The sequence below is a fragment of the Tetrao urogallus genome, assembly GCF_951394365.1.
Source record: "Tetrao urogallus genome assembly, chromosome: 3".
NCBI lineage: Eukaryota > Metazoa > Chordata > Aves > Galliformes > Phasianidae > Tetrao > Tetrao urogallus.
In genome coordinates, this window is record NC_136815.1 from 33556705 (window position 1) to 33572643 (window position 15939).

The following is a 15939-nucleotide window of genomic DNA, read 5'->3' on the forward strand; positions in this document are numbered from 1 at the left end:
GTTCCCTCCTTTTCCTGGCTCACAGTAAGTTCAGAAGCTAAGAGCCTGGAGCTGAAAGACAAGTAGGTACACACACCTGCATGAAAGGACTGGCATCATTGCTCAACAATGGTGTGAATTTTCAGCTTCCAAGATAAGGAAAGATGATTTTTGAAAGCTGATTTTTTTTTTTTTTTTTTAGTTTGTTGAATCAGGTGTTGTTAATATTGACATCACCAAAGCATGTAAGAGATATAAGTGATTAGACAGGTCACTCCCAACCTCTTAGAAGAACCTACTGATTCTTGATTCTAATGTGAACAAGGAAAGAAAACCTCTGATTTTACTCAGAGAAATTTGGAAAGTGAAATATATTATGTTACTGATCTGCTTTAGTATAGTCAGTAGGTTAAGGAAGGTGCTCCTTCCTATCTGCTGAGCGCTGGTGAAGCCACACCTGGAGTGTTGTGTCCAGTTCTGGGCTGCCTGGAACAAGAGACACCTTGGAATACTGATGAGAGGGCCAAGAAAATGAAGCACCATTCCTATGAAGAAAAGATGAGAGAGTTGGGAGCACTGAGCCTAGAAGATGGGAGGTTCAGTGGGGATCTCATCAGCATGTATAAAAGGAGAGTGAAAAGAGAATGGAGCCAGGCTTTGTTCAGTGGTGACCAGTGCCAGGACAAGAGGCAGCAGGCACAAACTGGAGTTTCCCTGGTTTAGTGGTTGGCAACCCTGCCCACAGCAGGGGGATTGAAACTAAATGATCTTTAAGGACCTTTTCAATCCACTCCATTCTATGATTCTATGATTCCCTATGGTGGTTCACTCTGAACACCAGGAAGCAGTTCTGTGCTGTGTGGGTGATGGAGCCACTGGCACAGGCTGCCCAGAGGATGTGGAGTCTCCTCCAAGTTCTTCAGAAGCCATCTGGACAAAGACCTGGATACTCTGCTCTGGTGTCCCTACTTGGACCACTTGTGTCCAAGGGTTTGGACCAGATGGACACAGAGGTCCCATCCTTTCTCAACCATTATGTTAATTTGGGTGTTTTATTGCATTCAATAAAAGTTTTATGTCATCAGTAATTTCTAGAATGATTTCACTTACTTAGTTTCCAGCCCTGATGCAAGCATGTAAATGCTTCCTTTCACCAAAACTTTCCTAATCTGATTACTTTTATAACTCATTTCTCTGACTTACTCTGCCAAAAGAATGGTAAGAACATTAACATGATACTGGCATTTATATTGGAAACTGACAAGAAGTGAGAAGATAAAGAAAGAAGATGAGGAGTCTGAAACAAGAACTCTTGCTAGCTGATGACTTTTCTCAGGTAAATGAATGGCAACTAGAAAAAACGACCCCGGACAAGTAAAGCATGAAGATGTGAGTGAAGTATGATAGGTTAATAAGATGAGGGAGAGTATGTATCCCAATAATGGGCATTTACAGTGGTAATGTGTACCATTTTTTCAGTCGTTGAGCATGATCTATCTTTCATTCTGTATTTGAATATTTTGCTGTGTTGATGTCAATTTTTATAGTACCCAACTGAACAACCTAATCAAAGGGCAACAGATTGAGTAAGTGGAAGAGGATGCTTCTGCCAAGATGTGCTGGGTCTCTGGTTCAGGACTGAGGACTGATTTTTGTTAGCAAGAAAAGAGTGCTTCTGAGGCAGCTACCTCCTCCAATGTTCTTCTTATCGTTTCTTCTCAGTTAGTTCTGAATCACATGCTCTACCTGATAGGTATTCAAAAAATCTTCTAAAAAAGAGAGAATTGTTTTAAGTGCCTTTCTTAGGAGTGAGTCTTGTAAGATCTCAGACAAGCCCAACAATTCTGTGGCAATAAATTACATTCTTGTCACATTCCTGTGTTACTGAATAGTCACTGTCATTATGGTTTCAAAAGAAATACAGAACAGATTTAAATAATATGATTGCATTGCACCCATTTTTAAATACATATAGCTATATTGGAAGTAAGGTATTCCATCTGGTTAGCCATCTGTAACTCCATCTATTCAAGGAGTATTCATAAGAGAACAACCATATATTTGAATTCTCTGAACATATTGTGACCTTCTGTTACTATTCACATAGAGTATCTCAATTTGAATGTATTTTGGGTTTTTAATATCTCTCAACAACTGTACTATTTGAAAAAGTAGCAAACCAAAGAAATACAAACCTCAAATGAACAGTCTGTTGCATATGCAAATTGCTCATGCCTTTACCTGGTCAGTTTGACCCAGAGAAGTAATCCAGAACCGTAACTTCCTAGCTCATGCAAATAAAACCAGTTTGAAGGCTTGGTGGACTACCTAAGTGACATATATATAAACACTTCTTTCATAAAATTATAGGCAATTAAGCTTTAAGTAATGATAATACATTTAAGATTTTCAATAAGATATTCAGTGGAGCACCAGAAATTTTATTTTTATCTGCAGTTTAGGAGACTAAATTTGAACCCATTTAAAGCTTGGTAGCCATAACCATCAAAGTCATTATCGTTTTTTGCTAAAGAAATGAGTAAATAAGATGTAAGTCATATAAACCTGTGTAACATGAAGTTAAATTTCTTTCTCAAAGACAGGAAGTTCCTAGTTTATACAACTTTGGTAACTCAGAGGTGATTTATCTGTGACTTCAAGCAAAAGTGAAACGAGTCTTCTACTGCTGTCTTTAGGCAGAGTCTCAGTAATTTATTTATTTTTCTTCACTGTAGCAATTCAAGGCATTATTCTATCACTATGTACTGTAAATTTACAATCCCACAGTTTGGTAACAAGGAAAATGAATGCATTTTAGCACAGCCTAATTAGCTACAGCTAGGAATCAGGAAGATTAACTTGAGCAGCGTGAGTGAGTGCTTTGACCTACTTTTGAACTTATTTTACCAGGAACTGATTAGGAAGCTCTAGGAACACAACTCAGTACCTGTTCCTTAAGAATCCACAGCTGCTCTCAGTCCTCTCCACTAAGCACAACCTTTCTCCAGTACCCAATCATAGAATCATAGAATGGCCTGTGTTGGAAGGGACCTCAAGGATCATCTTAGAATCATAGAATCATAGAATCACTCAGATTGGAAAAGACCTTAAAGATCATCGAGTCCAACCACAACCTAACCATACTACCCTAACTCTAACAATCCTCCAATAAATCATGTCCCTGAGCATCACATCCAAGGATGGTGACTCAATCACCTCCCTGGGGTGGTTATAATTGCATGTTATTCCAGTGCTTAACAACCCTTTCTGTACTGATACCCAACTCCTTGCCACAGGCAGGGCCACCAATCTCCAGATATGGTACTAGACCAGGCTGCCCAGGCCCCGATCCAACCTGGCCTTAAACACCTCCAGTGATGGGGCATTCACAACCTCTCTAGGCAGCCTGTTCCCGCACCTCAACATTCTTTCTGTGAAGAACTTCCCCCTGACGTCCAATCTAAACATTCCTTCCTTGAGCTTAAAACCATTCCCCTTTGTCCTATCACTATCTACCTGAGTAACAAGTTGACTCCCCTCCCTTAAATAATTATACTGGCAGGCTGCAATGAGGTCTCCTAGCAGCCTTCTCCAGGCTGAACAAGCCCAGTTCCCTCAGCCTGTCTTTGTAGGCTCCAGCTCTCTGATCATCTTCATGGCTCTCCTCTAGACTCTCTCTAATAGCTCCACATGTTTCCTGTATTGTGGACCCCAGGCTTGGATGCAGTATTCCACATGGGGCCTCATGAGGGCAGAGAGAGACAATCACCTCCCTGTCCCTGCTAGCCACCCCTCTTCTGATGGAGCTCAGGATACCATCAGCCTTCCAAGCTGCAAATTATGTTCTCTCCACTTCTTAATCCTTCACACAATTCTCTTAATGAACCATCTTTTGACACCTTCTGTAGTATGTTTACACAAATTCTTTCCTGAAATCCCTAGCATAGTTCTTGGCTCTGTCCCTGCCTCTGCTCTCTGCTCTCTCCCAAGTTCCCCCACGCCAGCTCCTCATCTAAATAGTTCCCAGGAGGAGGGGATCCAGTGGGGGAGATGGCAATCAGTAGTCATCATTCTGAAGCTTCAATAATCCATACAGAGGATTTATTACACTGTCATGGAAATACTCACTTAACTCATAGCTGAGGAAAAAAAAATATATTTTTAAAGTGCTGATGAGTAACTATCTTAAAATCCTGCTATCTGCATCCGGAAAAGAATGATTTTTCAGTGGTTGAGTTAAAAAAGCAAAGAATAAAAGCAATATGCCCACAAACTCACATTTCAGTAAATCAGGAATATAATTGTCAATAGTTTATCATAACTGTTCTTCGAGTTTTTGTCCTCATTATGACACCCTTCAGCTGGAAAATAGTCTGACCCAAAACTCAAGAGTTTGAAGCTGTGGGCTTACAGCTGGCATAAGTCAACCTGAGCTGCCAACAAAGGAATGGTCCAAAATTGCACTGATTTTTTTTTTTAAATTATTATTATTTTTTCTCTTTCTAATCTGGTTTATTCCATGGCTGGCATCACTGCTAGAGCTAATGCAACAAAAGGGGTGACTTCACTCCTTTCGGCAGCAGTCGAGCTTTATGTTGTCTCCAGCTCACCCCAAAACTCCACCATAAAACTTACACACAGGCCAGGATGCCTTACAAGAATGAAGCACAAGTAGATGCCATGCAAAAGCTGAGAGGATGGACACTCTTGTGGCTATAAATATGTCAGTATTTGACTATAGCCTGTGGCCATAGCAGATGTTTGACAGTGTTTGTGGCTTTAGTGTAAGACAAAGTTTGACTGTGTATGAGATATTTTCAGGGCTGCCAAGTTTAGGTTGCCACCACCTTCTATTGGTTCAGTTGGCCCAGAAGAAGCTTCAGTTGTGTGGCTTGGCTGCACAGGGATGGCTGTGAGGACATGCCTCTGCCCGCGCGGCTCTAACCCGTCATGGCGCAGGCACTGCCGCTTCCTCTGCAGCCAGCAGAGCACGCAGGCAGCTCGAAACCTTCACGGAGCGCTCTGCTAATTTGACAAAAGCATAATCATGTGCCCACGCCTGATCCAGATCAAATTTGTACTGCTGGGTGATGTGGCATGGCACAGCTCCAGCGGTAATGATTGCGGAACCGCAGCGTTCAGCTGGGGCTGCTGGGGCAGGTGAATTCCTTGCACAGGAGGGAGGTGTATGCTGGCTGCAGCCTATTGCTCTGCGGAGTCTCTCTGGGATGTGCCCTGATCTGTGGGGCAGCACTGTGCCCAGCGCTGCCAAACCGCCTTCCTTTGTGCCCTCGGAGGTTCAGGGTTGGCCTCCAACTGACAGTGCCAGGCAAGGGAAAAAAAAAAAATGGAAATTATGAGGTTTTTCTTTCAGGCAAGTCTCTATAAAAATAAAGGAGTGTACAAGTGTCTTTGTTATCCTGCCAACATTTATACGAACTAATTAAGACCAAGGAGAATTTCATTTGCCTGTTTATTTCACAGAGAGAAAAGCTAATGAAATTAACCCATCGATTATTTTGCAGCTGCTGGTTTTAATTGGGTTATGATTGAGAAACAAAAGATGAGTGTAGTGGGGCGAGCAGCTGCGGCTGCAGGGCAGTTGTGAGCATAGGGCTGGCAGGACCACAGCTGTGTCACATCACTGATACACCACTGCATCACGCAGCTGGGTCCCAAAGCTGAGTCCCCACAGCTGGACAAGAGCACGGATCCCACTGATGGGCCACACCACTGGATCACACATCTGGGTCCCAAAGCTGAATCCCACCACCATGTTGCACAGCTAGGCCATGCTGGTGTCCCACAGCTGGGTCACACCATTGGATCAAACAGCTGGATCTTACTGTAAGGTTGCACACCTGGGTCTCACTGCTGGATCCTACTACTGGACCACACTATGGGCCATGCAGCGAGGTCACATGGCACCCCCATCTCTCCCATGGGACAAGAAAATAGTGCCAGAACCACAGTTACTTCTTTCCCAGCCTGGTGGCTTACTTGTCATAATGTCAGCATAACCAGGCAGGTACAGAATGCTGGCATTTGTTCTCTGCTCTAGAACATCCTGCTCTTTGCAATGTCACAACTTGGCTATGGATGGCAATAGACAATTCAGGCTGCAGAACTCCATGGTAATTGCTATCCATAAATGAAGTATTACGCTTTACCAGAAAACAAACCTGGGCAGTAAATATTCACAGGCCTTAGCGTAACTCATATTACTTAGTTCAGGCAAAGTAATTAAAAGACATTTATTATGTCAAAAAGTGCCCAGGACTTTGTGGAAAGAGTATGAGCAGAGTATGTATGGTGTATGAAAAGAGTACTGCTAATAGTAATAATACTCAGTCTTTGTTTTTCATGATTTTTCATGCCACAATCTCCTCTGCTGGTGCTAGACACCCAACTTTGTTGCTTTCCTTCATAAATTGCTTCACAATTCAAAATATACAACTTGCAATAATGGATTTCACTAACTCTTCCTATCTGCACAGTATTTTAAAGTAACAAGCAATTTAAATTAATGTATCATTACACACTGCACACAAAACAATGCTTATTTCCACATTTGATAAGTGGCGATTATCAATAAGTTTGCATGACAAATGTGTTTTTTTTCCTGGTTGTGTTTAGAATGATGTATTTCATAAAATACTTCCTCAGATGGACATTCACGCATGTGGACAGGATGAAGTGACAAGAAAATAAAAATATATCTGAAAACTGACTTACAAAGCAAGTCACATTTAGGAGCAGCACTTCACGCTCCATGGATTGTTCTCATACCTTGCAATAAACAATTGCCTTCTAATGCAAATAATATTGACTCGCAGTGTATTAGTATTGCTTATGACTTCTTTAAAGACAATTCTCCCACTGTCTGAGAATTGATTATCTCAGCTACAGATGCAATGATATACAGCTTGCCCACAGATCATCCAGTTCAAGGTCAGCACTAACACAACCAGTGCTTTAGCAAATAAAGCTATTTGGATCTATTGGTTCTTAAGTCTTTGTGCTTTGCAATGAAGCACTGGGATCTTTCTTTAGAGACACTATTTTTCCTTTTAGAACAATTACAGGTATTTCAGAGTATGTTTTTTTCTACTAATTTTGTGTAATCGTGAGTTCTTCATCTAAGTAAAACCTGCATATGCCTGAGCAGACACCATGGCTTTCCCTGTTTTTGGTTATTCTGTGAAACATACTCCTCTGCTACACTTGGATTAGTATAATTACTCAGTTAATATATTTTAGAATTAAATTGCTTAATAAAATTATATTAAATATTTAGAGTCTGAGGTGAGATTAAATATTATAAAAGTCACTTATTCTCTTAGGCCTATACTTTAGTAGTGTGCAGACTTCTAGTTGTGTAATTTAACCTAGAAAAATGCTGACGTGGTATTGATTTATGTAGATTCAACCCATGTTCTGACACATGACTAGAGGGTGTTCTCCATAATTCCAACTCAGCAAAGCATGTAAGAACATGCATAGCATTAGGCATATACTTTCTACCGCTAGTACTTCATCCCAGTCAACTCAGATTTTCACTGCAAATTCTGCTATGCCTTTTTTTTACCATACACATCATACACACATCCCAAGGAGTATGTGGGGTTTTAAGCTAGGTTCTCTAAAATGAATTACTTCTTTGAGTAGCTGAGAAATCCCTTATGGAATCCTGTCTGAGAGCGTCTGTGTGGGTTTCCCTGACACAGAAGATGTGGTGGAGCTGAGGGCTGACACCAAAAGGTGCGCTCTGTCCCTAGCTACATACCTGCACCTTTTCCAGCTGTGCTGCTCATCTGGTCCCACTCTCTCTTTGCTTATTTATGTATTTAAGGGGGAAAGGTTCACTTTCTGCCAGCATAGCACTCTACATTGCAGCAGCAGGAGCACACAGCTGGAGGTGTGTGATGTAGCAGCATGGGGGAGGTGGGATGCAGCACTTTGGCCCTCACATCAGCACCGAGTACTGCACACCTTATGTTAAACCCACACTTCAGTACACTCTGCACCACCAGCCTCTGCGTTTCAGTGTTCAAAACCCCTCCACCAGCTTTTAAACAAGACACTCTAATTAAATGCAAAGCTGCTTTTAAGAAATTGATTGAAAAATGTACTCCTAGCACTTGGAGTAGCTTTTATCTGAACATAAAAGTCACTTTATCAGAGTTAATCCTTTTAGTATGCACTTGTCTTACCAGAACAATTTTCTTTCATTTGGTCAAGACAAAGGAATTCAGGAGTTTCTGTAAACTAACCCTCCCCTCTCTTTGTTGCATTTTGTTGACATATTGGCAACATTCCTTCCAGTTTAAATTGGATTAAGCACATAGGAATTTAGTGAGTTGAAAATCAGACAGGATTCCAGGTACCTTTCTGCTATTGTTAAATACAAAAGGTCTAATAAAGAATAAAACTAAATAAAACCAGAACTAGTCTCCTGAAAGTAATGAAATGTGCTCGCTGCTTTTACTCAGGCAGTCCATGGGGGGACGAGAAGAATGACAGCTGTTTTTCCAGGCTTTCAGGGGGAAGTCAGGCTGAAGCCAACTCTGACACATTCTTTACTTCTCAGGGCAATGTCAGGACGCTGCGAGTGGAAAATCTGAAAATACTGAATGCTCTGACTTCTGCTCGTCTGAATCGAGTTACCTTCTGCTTCTGTGGGTTTTGGTAGCGCTGTCCCATCAAAGAGCTGAAATGGAAGCATAATGAGATGGAATGCCTGATGAATTTTTAATGCAATCTCAAAACTAATGGAGAAACCAAAGCAGTACATTTCGCCATCTTTTGAGAAGAAAGAGAAAATAATAATTACTTGAGATAGAAAGACGACTAATCAGAATACTAATTAATATACATCTTTTTTTTACATCTAACGTGATCCTCTGAATGTATTTGTTAATTCTAATCACATTTATCTCAACCTAACGCTTTTCATGAGGAACTAAGAGCACAAAATGGCATGCGAAAATAAGAATGAATGGTAAAAAAGTCAAACTGCTGGAGGAAGGTGAGTGTAAGAAGACTACTGTGTTCCTGCATGCAGTCATCCGAGTTATCAGATGTGCAAATGGTGCAAATTGTTTTAACTCTCTTTTCTGATTTGCTTCATACACCAGAGGGATAATGTCATTAATCTATTGTTTTTCTTGGCAGAAATTATCCAGTAACCTTAGCACATATAACAAAGCAACTATTCCAAATTCTCATACAAATTAGATTCTGCAGTAAGGGAGTGCACTCTTCTTCAAAATGATCAGAAATGATATGAGTTAAACTGTTCTTTGAAAAAATCCAGTGTTACTAAGCAATACCTCACTTTTCAGCTTTAAATGACAAACGAGCTGCTTGCCTTTGGTTTTCAGCAGTGCCAAATAGTGAGATTAATAAGACACTGTTCCTTTAGTCAGGTTGGTATGCAGGAACTTCAGCTCGTTATTTCACTTCTAGCAGTACTTGATATTCTCAGTTTTAATATTGCAAGACATTTTAGCACCAGCCAATAGGCCAGTAAAGAATCAGATGAGACACCAGGAATCTTTTGAACCTAAATACAACATCCAAATCCCAAACTAATTAGCAGTCCCTAATTACGGAGCTGCTTACATTTTTTTTTTACGAGTCAAAATTGCTTTTAAATAATCCTTGCTGAGACCATGCTAAAAAAGTCATTCCACCTTTGTGTACAGAAACCCAGAAAGGATGGGCAACTTTAATGAAGTATTGGGACAACATATAAAGCATTTTTTTTTAAAGCCACAAAACCAAATAAACAACTACATGTTCTGCAGACAAAATGGGCGATTGGTGCATTACAGCTTGTTACACAGGCTAACAGATTCTGCATGATGACGGGTGTCCTCAGAAATGCTTCGGTTGTTTGGCTTGTTGAATGTGCAGCACATTCACAACACCTATTTGTAGGGTTCCAAGTTTCCTTCCATTACCAACACCAAAAGCGATGAATTTTCAGCTTCTGGTCAATCACACTGGCAAACTTGCAAGCTGCACCTCTGAAGCTGCACCTGGGCTTCTCATAACCTCCCACTCTGATGATATTAAAAATGTTCTTCATATCAGCTCTTACATGTCTACAAATGACACTTTCTCCAGAGGCTTTTGTTGACACAAATGCTCATGGTCATTTTAACGCTATTGTAGCATAAGGATTTTAGTCTGGACAGCAATAGGCACTGAGAAAATCACGACTTCAGTGGTTGAGACCATTTGTGCTGTGTCAACTCCTGCAAATTTTCTACAAATACATTTAAGAACTAGTTACTGTAGAAAAGAAGACCTTTCCACACTGCTATCGCCAATAATATCATAACTGGATTTACAACAGGATTTCTTTGAAATTATAATTACATTTTTGTCACACTGCAGCTGTGTTCATAACTGACTTTTCTTAACCAGCTTCCACAGTCAGTCCCTGTTTCTGGAGGCTGTAACTGGTCAGTAAAACTCCATTCTTAAACTGATGATGAGGGCGTGGTTCTTAGTGCTATGAGCAAAGAGAAATGGAAATCTGCTGGGATCAGGCTTTTTCAATTTCTGCCTCAGCTGCTGGTGTGGTGCGGAAGGGTCGTGTCCATTAGCCAACTTCAGTTACTGAATAAATTGAGGCCCTCCCTTCCCTCCTTTCCTCCCTCCCTCCCTGCTTCTTTTCTTCCCTCCTTTCCTCCCTCCCTTCCTTCTCTTTCCTTCCCTTTCCTTCCTTCCCCTTCTTTCATCCCTCCCTCCCTTTTTCCCTCCCTCCCAAGAAAAAGGCATTTCAGACACAACCTGCTTTCTCTTAATTATTGACTTCGAAAGTAGCCTTAGGCAATTACTCTCTGGGTTAAGTGTCTCAAGTTAGGAAAGATGAACCTTGGCCACAGAGTACACAAAGCTGCTATAATGTGAGTGCCAAAATGATTGGAAATCATCCTCACAGTAGCTAGCAATGGTTGATAGATTAGATTAGACAACATTCTTCAGGGCGCCTCTTCCACATCTTGGATTTAATCATCCACGGTAATTTCACTGCTACCCTGTTTCTAAGAGCATGTTCCGTAAATCTGCAGGTAAAAGCAAGGAATGACAGGGCTGTTATTAAAATGATTGTGACCAGCCCCACTGATGATTTGTCCAGTGAAGGCCGGGACAAATGACTGCACTGTGGAAGGACCATCACACTGGCAGGCTGGGCAACAGTTGTGCAGCGGCTGATCTGGGGGTGCAATGGATAGCAAACAGGAGCCTGGGATATCCTGTCCCCACAGAATTCAGAGAAGAGTGACACAGATCCAGGGCAAAGCTGGAAAAAAATGACAGCAGAAAAGGGACACAGGGAGGGACAGGCGTGCTGCAGCTGGGCTGATGGTTTGGAAGTCCTATGGAAACGTACAGTATTCAGAAAATAACTCTGAGTAGGAAAAAAAAAAAAGGTGTATCTGAGTATACGCCAGAGAAGTGGCACATGCCAAAACCAAAACATAACAATACAGCTACTGAGAACACAACTGAAAAGACATTTTTCCCTGCCTACAGAAATAAACCATGCAGTGTGTACCAAGTAACTTCTTCAGCTCAGAAGAAAAGCTACAAACTGTCACGCATGTTGACTGTTTATCTGTAAAGAGCTTTTTAGTGCTCGTCAGGTATTTCCCAAGCACAACCACAGTATGCCTTTGCGGATCCTCATTTTCTGTTTCGTACAAAAAATTGACTGAAGCCTCCTCTTCTATGCAGACTGTTCAGCTCTGCCAGTGTGAGCTGGCTGTGCCCCAAAGCAGCGCTCTTTGCAGCACAGCAGGTCCGGCACAACGTTTTCCTGAAGTACCTGTGTGATTTGAGCTTCTTCCCACAGGAACAGAGAAACTGAACTAATGATGTTTCTGTGATCTTCCATTTTGCTGGCTCTGTAAGGGTTCCCCACTTTGTGACAAAACTGGCCCTCAGCAATGCATCTTACCCACTGGACAGCGCCCCAACATGGTAATAAGGTGTAAAACTGCATCTGAAGAGAATCACTGAATCTTTATTAATGCATCCTGAATTTGAATACATTCAGATGTCCATACAAAAGGCTTGTGCGGATGAGCTACAGCACCTGATAACATCATATGTTGCTGTTAAGAAGTGCAGCACTGCGGTGCTTCAGGAACTGCACTGTGCACAGAGAACACAACTTAGCTCAAACAAAATGCTCTGAATCAACACTTTGTTGTTGCCATACCTGTATAATGAAGAAAATGAATAAAAACCTCTGTCTTGTGCTGCAAACTCTTGACTTACACAAGACAGTAGGCAGAATAGGTGAAGTATAAAACATGGCATGTGCATTCTTTGTAATGTATTTAGGCTGCAAATACTTAAGCCATAATTCCAAGGTTTCCTCTTTTATTCAAGGTGAAATTCTTCTCAGTAAATTTGTACAGGAAACCATAGACCTGATAATGTAACTTCTGCACGTATAAAAATAGTACTTTGTGTCCTGAAAACAAAATACATAGGGAATCATCCACTGTCTGGAAAATCTATGCTTGCTTCACAAGAACACATTTCAGATTCCTTAAAGGTGTTTATATAATGTTAATTAGAGATCAAAGATAATTTGATTACGAGTGGGGGAGAATAAAAGAAAATGCTGATTATGTTATTTAAAGATGTACTAGTGTATGACCTTAAAGAACGAGTTTCAACTCGTCTGATGGAAAGAACACACCACTGTTAGGAACCATAAAAACACACTATCAATTACAGCTTGACCTTGATTGAAACCTACTCTGTACGTTCAGTAAAAGCGTGCTTTCATTTTTCTGCAACACATACTGCTGATAAATGAATTTTAGATGGGCTAGAGTAAAAATCCAACTTACCTGAGTACAGATTTGTTATTAGTAGGAGAGAACCAGAAGTAATTCTGAAAAATGAGTGGAGGTGGGCAGTACTGACTTGGGTGAAAATTAAGTTCTGCCATCACTTTAAATGCAACCATGATTTAATGCAAGCTAAGCAAACATAACAACAAAAAAAATCAAGGAATGCAGAGGAAAACCTGCCGTACCTTAATTCAGTTAAGAAAGCCAAGCACATATTTTACCTTAAATTGTATGCTTATTATAAATTGTGAACAATTTATATATTACAATACATACATTACAATATCATACAGTGTAAAAGTTTGTTACACCTTTATTTGAAGAAACAGGATGAGAACAGCTGAAAAAAAGCTTTTAAACTGAAGCAGCCAATGCACTGTCATCTCTGGCGTCCATGTCCTTGTTGCTACCCGTGATACAACACTGAATTGCAGTTCTGCAAAAGATCGAGGTACATTTGTTAAATTTGTAACTCGGAGAAAAAGTCATCAGCCCATACCTATGAAACTTCTTGTTCTTACAACCAGTTCAAACAGACAAAAATCCCCCCAACAAACCAGGCATTCTTTTTAAATGGGCTCCTCCAAAGCCATGTCACTGCCTATAAATAACTGTTATCGTGTGAAATCTGAACCTTTTTGCCAGTAAGCGAGCGCTCGGGAGAACAATGTGTTATGTAAAATGAAGTCATATGAATCATTTCACAAAATTTGATTTTTAAGTGGGTACAGGCGCTTCAAAGCACAGAAGAGCTCCCTTAGCTATGACACTATATATAGGATTATTATTTTTTTTTTGACAGAAAAATAAAGGGATGAAAGGATGAAAAGAAGCAATCATGGAGAGAAACAAAGGGAGAATTCTTCCTAAAAATGGAACAAAATAGTTCTGTCCCACTGAGCATGATGCACATCACTGTGGTCCATATGACCTCTTGCGTTATTCCATCTCCAACTCCCGGGCTGACGTGATTTGCCAATAACCTGTTTTTTTTCTCAGAAATTATGTCATCCTAGCCCTCACCTGTACGCCTAGAAGCTGCATGCAAGCGTTCAGACGCAAATACAAACTCCTCCGTCAACTGCTTTTTACAGGGAATTAATTTCAAATGGAGCTGCCTCTCCCCCTTCTTTTCGAGGCGCCCAGGTCGGGGCTAACAGCCGCCCCTCAGCGCCGCCCCGCCACTCCTCGTCCCGCCGCTCTCTGGGCCCGGCCCCTCACGCCTCGCTCAGCACAGCCCGGCCCGGCACGTGCTCGAGGAGCGCGGGCCCGCCTCCTCCTGCCGCCGGGGCGCGGGGAGCGCCGCGAGGCGGGGCGGGGCAAACCGGCACGGTCCCATGGCGCCCGCCTCGGCATCGCCGTCGGCTCCGTCCGCCGAAGGCGCGAAACGGGGCGCGCATGCGCCGAGGCGCTGCGCGCGGGGCCCGTTGGCGCCGCCGAGCCACCCTATGCCGCTGCTGCTGTTGCCGCGCACGGGCGGGCGGGAGTGGGGCGCGCGGGGAGGGACGTGATGACGCGCTGCGTGTCGCCAGCCGTGCGACCCACGCAGCGTCCGCCGGGCGCGTGCCTGCTCCCGGGCCAGCGCGTTCGGGGCTGCTCCGGGCGGGGGCGGGCGGGGCGAAGGCTCAGTCCTCCTCCCTCCTTCTCCTCCTCCTCCTTCTCCATCTCCCTCTCCTCCTCCTCCTCGGGTCCCCTCGCCGAGGGCCCGGCCCCTTCCCTCCGCGGAGCGGGGCCGTGCGGCGGCGCCTCCTCCCGCTGCCGGCCGCACCGGACAATAGGGGCGAGCGCTGCGCCCGTCTCTCCCGGCCTCGCTTCCATGCGCGGCGCCGGGTGCCGGGGCTGACAGCGGTTCCCGCCGAGGCCGAAGGAGCGGCCGCCGGCCCCGGGCCGGGACTCGCCACCTCGGGCGCCGCAGCGCCGTCCCGCTCTTCCGCTCCCCCTTCTGCCCCCCCTCGCTGCCGGCGGCTGCTCCTGCCGGGCTTTGGCGGCGGCGGACAAAGGCGCGGGGCCCGGCGCGGCCCGGCCCGGCCCCCCGGGGGGTGCGCGGGCGGTGAGGAGGCGCCGGGCCCCCGCGGGCGCTCTCCCTCCCGCCGCCCCGCTGCGGCGAGCCCCGCGCGGGCAGGTGTGGCGGCGGGCGAGGCCGCTGCCCTGCGGCGGGTCGGCGTCCCGAGACCTCTTCAATGGAAGTATGCTGCCAGCTGCCGGTGCTGCCCCTCGACAGGCCGGTGCCGCAGCACGTCCTCAGCCGCCGAGGGGCCATCAGCTTCAGCTCCAGCTCCGCGCTCTTCGGCTGCCCAAACCCCCGGCAGCTCTCGCAGGTAGGTGCTGGGTGCCGGGATGGAGGGCCGGGGGCTGCGGGCGGGATGGGCTCCCATGGGGCCCGGGCTGCTCGCGGCCCCGCCGGCGGAGAATGCGACATTTTGCGTGTGCCTGCCGAGCCGGCCTCGCGGCGTCGGCTGCGGTGCGGGCGGTGACCTGCCGGGGTTATCCCCCGCGGCGATCGGTCGTCTGCTTCGCCTTCGGCTCCTAAGCCAGGGCTGCTTCCTAGCGTCCGGCTCGGGCCCTTCAAAGACGGGCCGAGTTTCCGATGGTGCGGCCAAAAGCTGAAGTGACTTTACTGAAATAACGAACGTGCACTGCGGCGTTCTGTTTGGGATGCTGAGCTGTGCCTCCATCCAACTATGAGGACTTGGCAATCCGTCTCGAAGGAGACAAAGCTCCATGGCTTCGCATTGCCATGGTGTTGTTCCCTGCCCACATTACATCAGTCGCAAGATGAACTCCGTGGTATCTTGTTTCATCTGATCGTGATGGGAACGTTACAGAAACGTGCATGTGGGGACAACAGGGAGGTTTTCCTTGAGGGCACTGTCCTGAATTTTTGGGATGTGTGCTGGTGTGGCTGTGGCCTCCCAGCAAAGGGTAACAGGGTTACATTCTGGTATAAGCCTCTGGAGAACGTGTGGAATTGCAGAGGAAAGCGTGTGTGTTGGTGGAAGGCTGCTTTTGGCTCCTAAGGGTTTCTTGGAAGGTCTCTTCTGGGACTCTGCACGATGTCCTTACAGTAGATGCAGTC

The 15939-nt window shown here is 44.5% G+C and overlaps 1 protein-coding gene across 1 annotated transcript in view; it reads left to right on the top strand.

The window, feature by feature from the left end:
* Nucleotides 1–15043: 15043 nt before the first annotated feature.
* PDE7A (phosphodiesterase 7A) overlaps nucleotides 15044–15939 on the top strand; it is a gene marked incomplete at both ends in the record, with an annotated part of 73260 nt that continues 72364 nt past the window's right edge. The window contains one exon of the mRNA XM_079533500.1: nucleotides 15044–15181. Within this exon, the coding sequence (XP_079389626.1) occupies nucleotides 15044–15181 (138 nt within the window). The remainder of the gene's footprint in view (nucleotides 15182–15939) is intronic.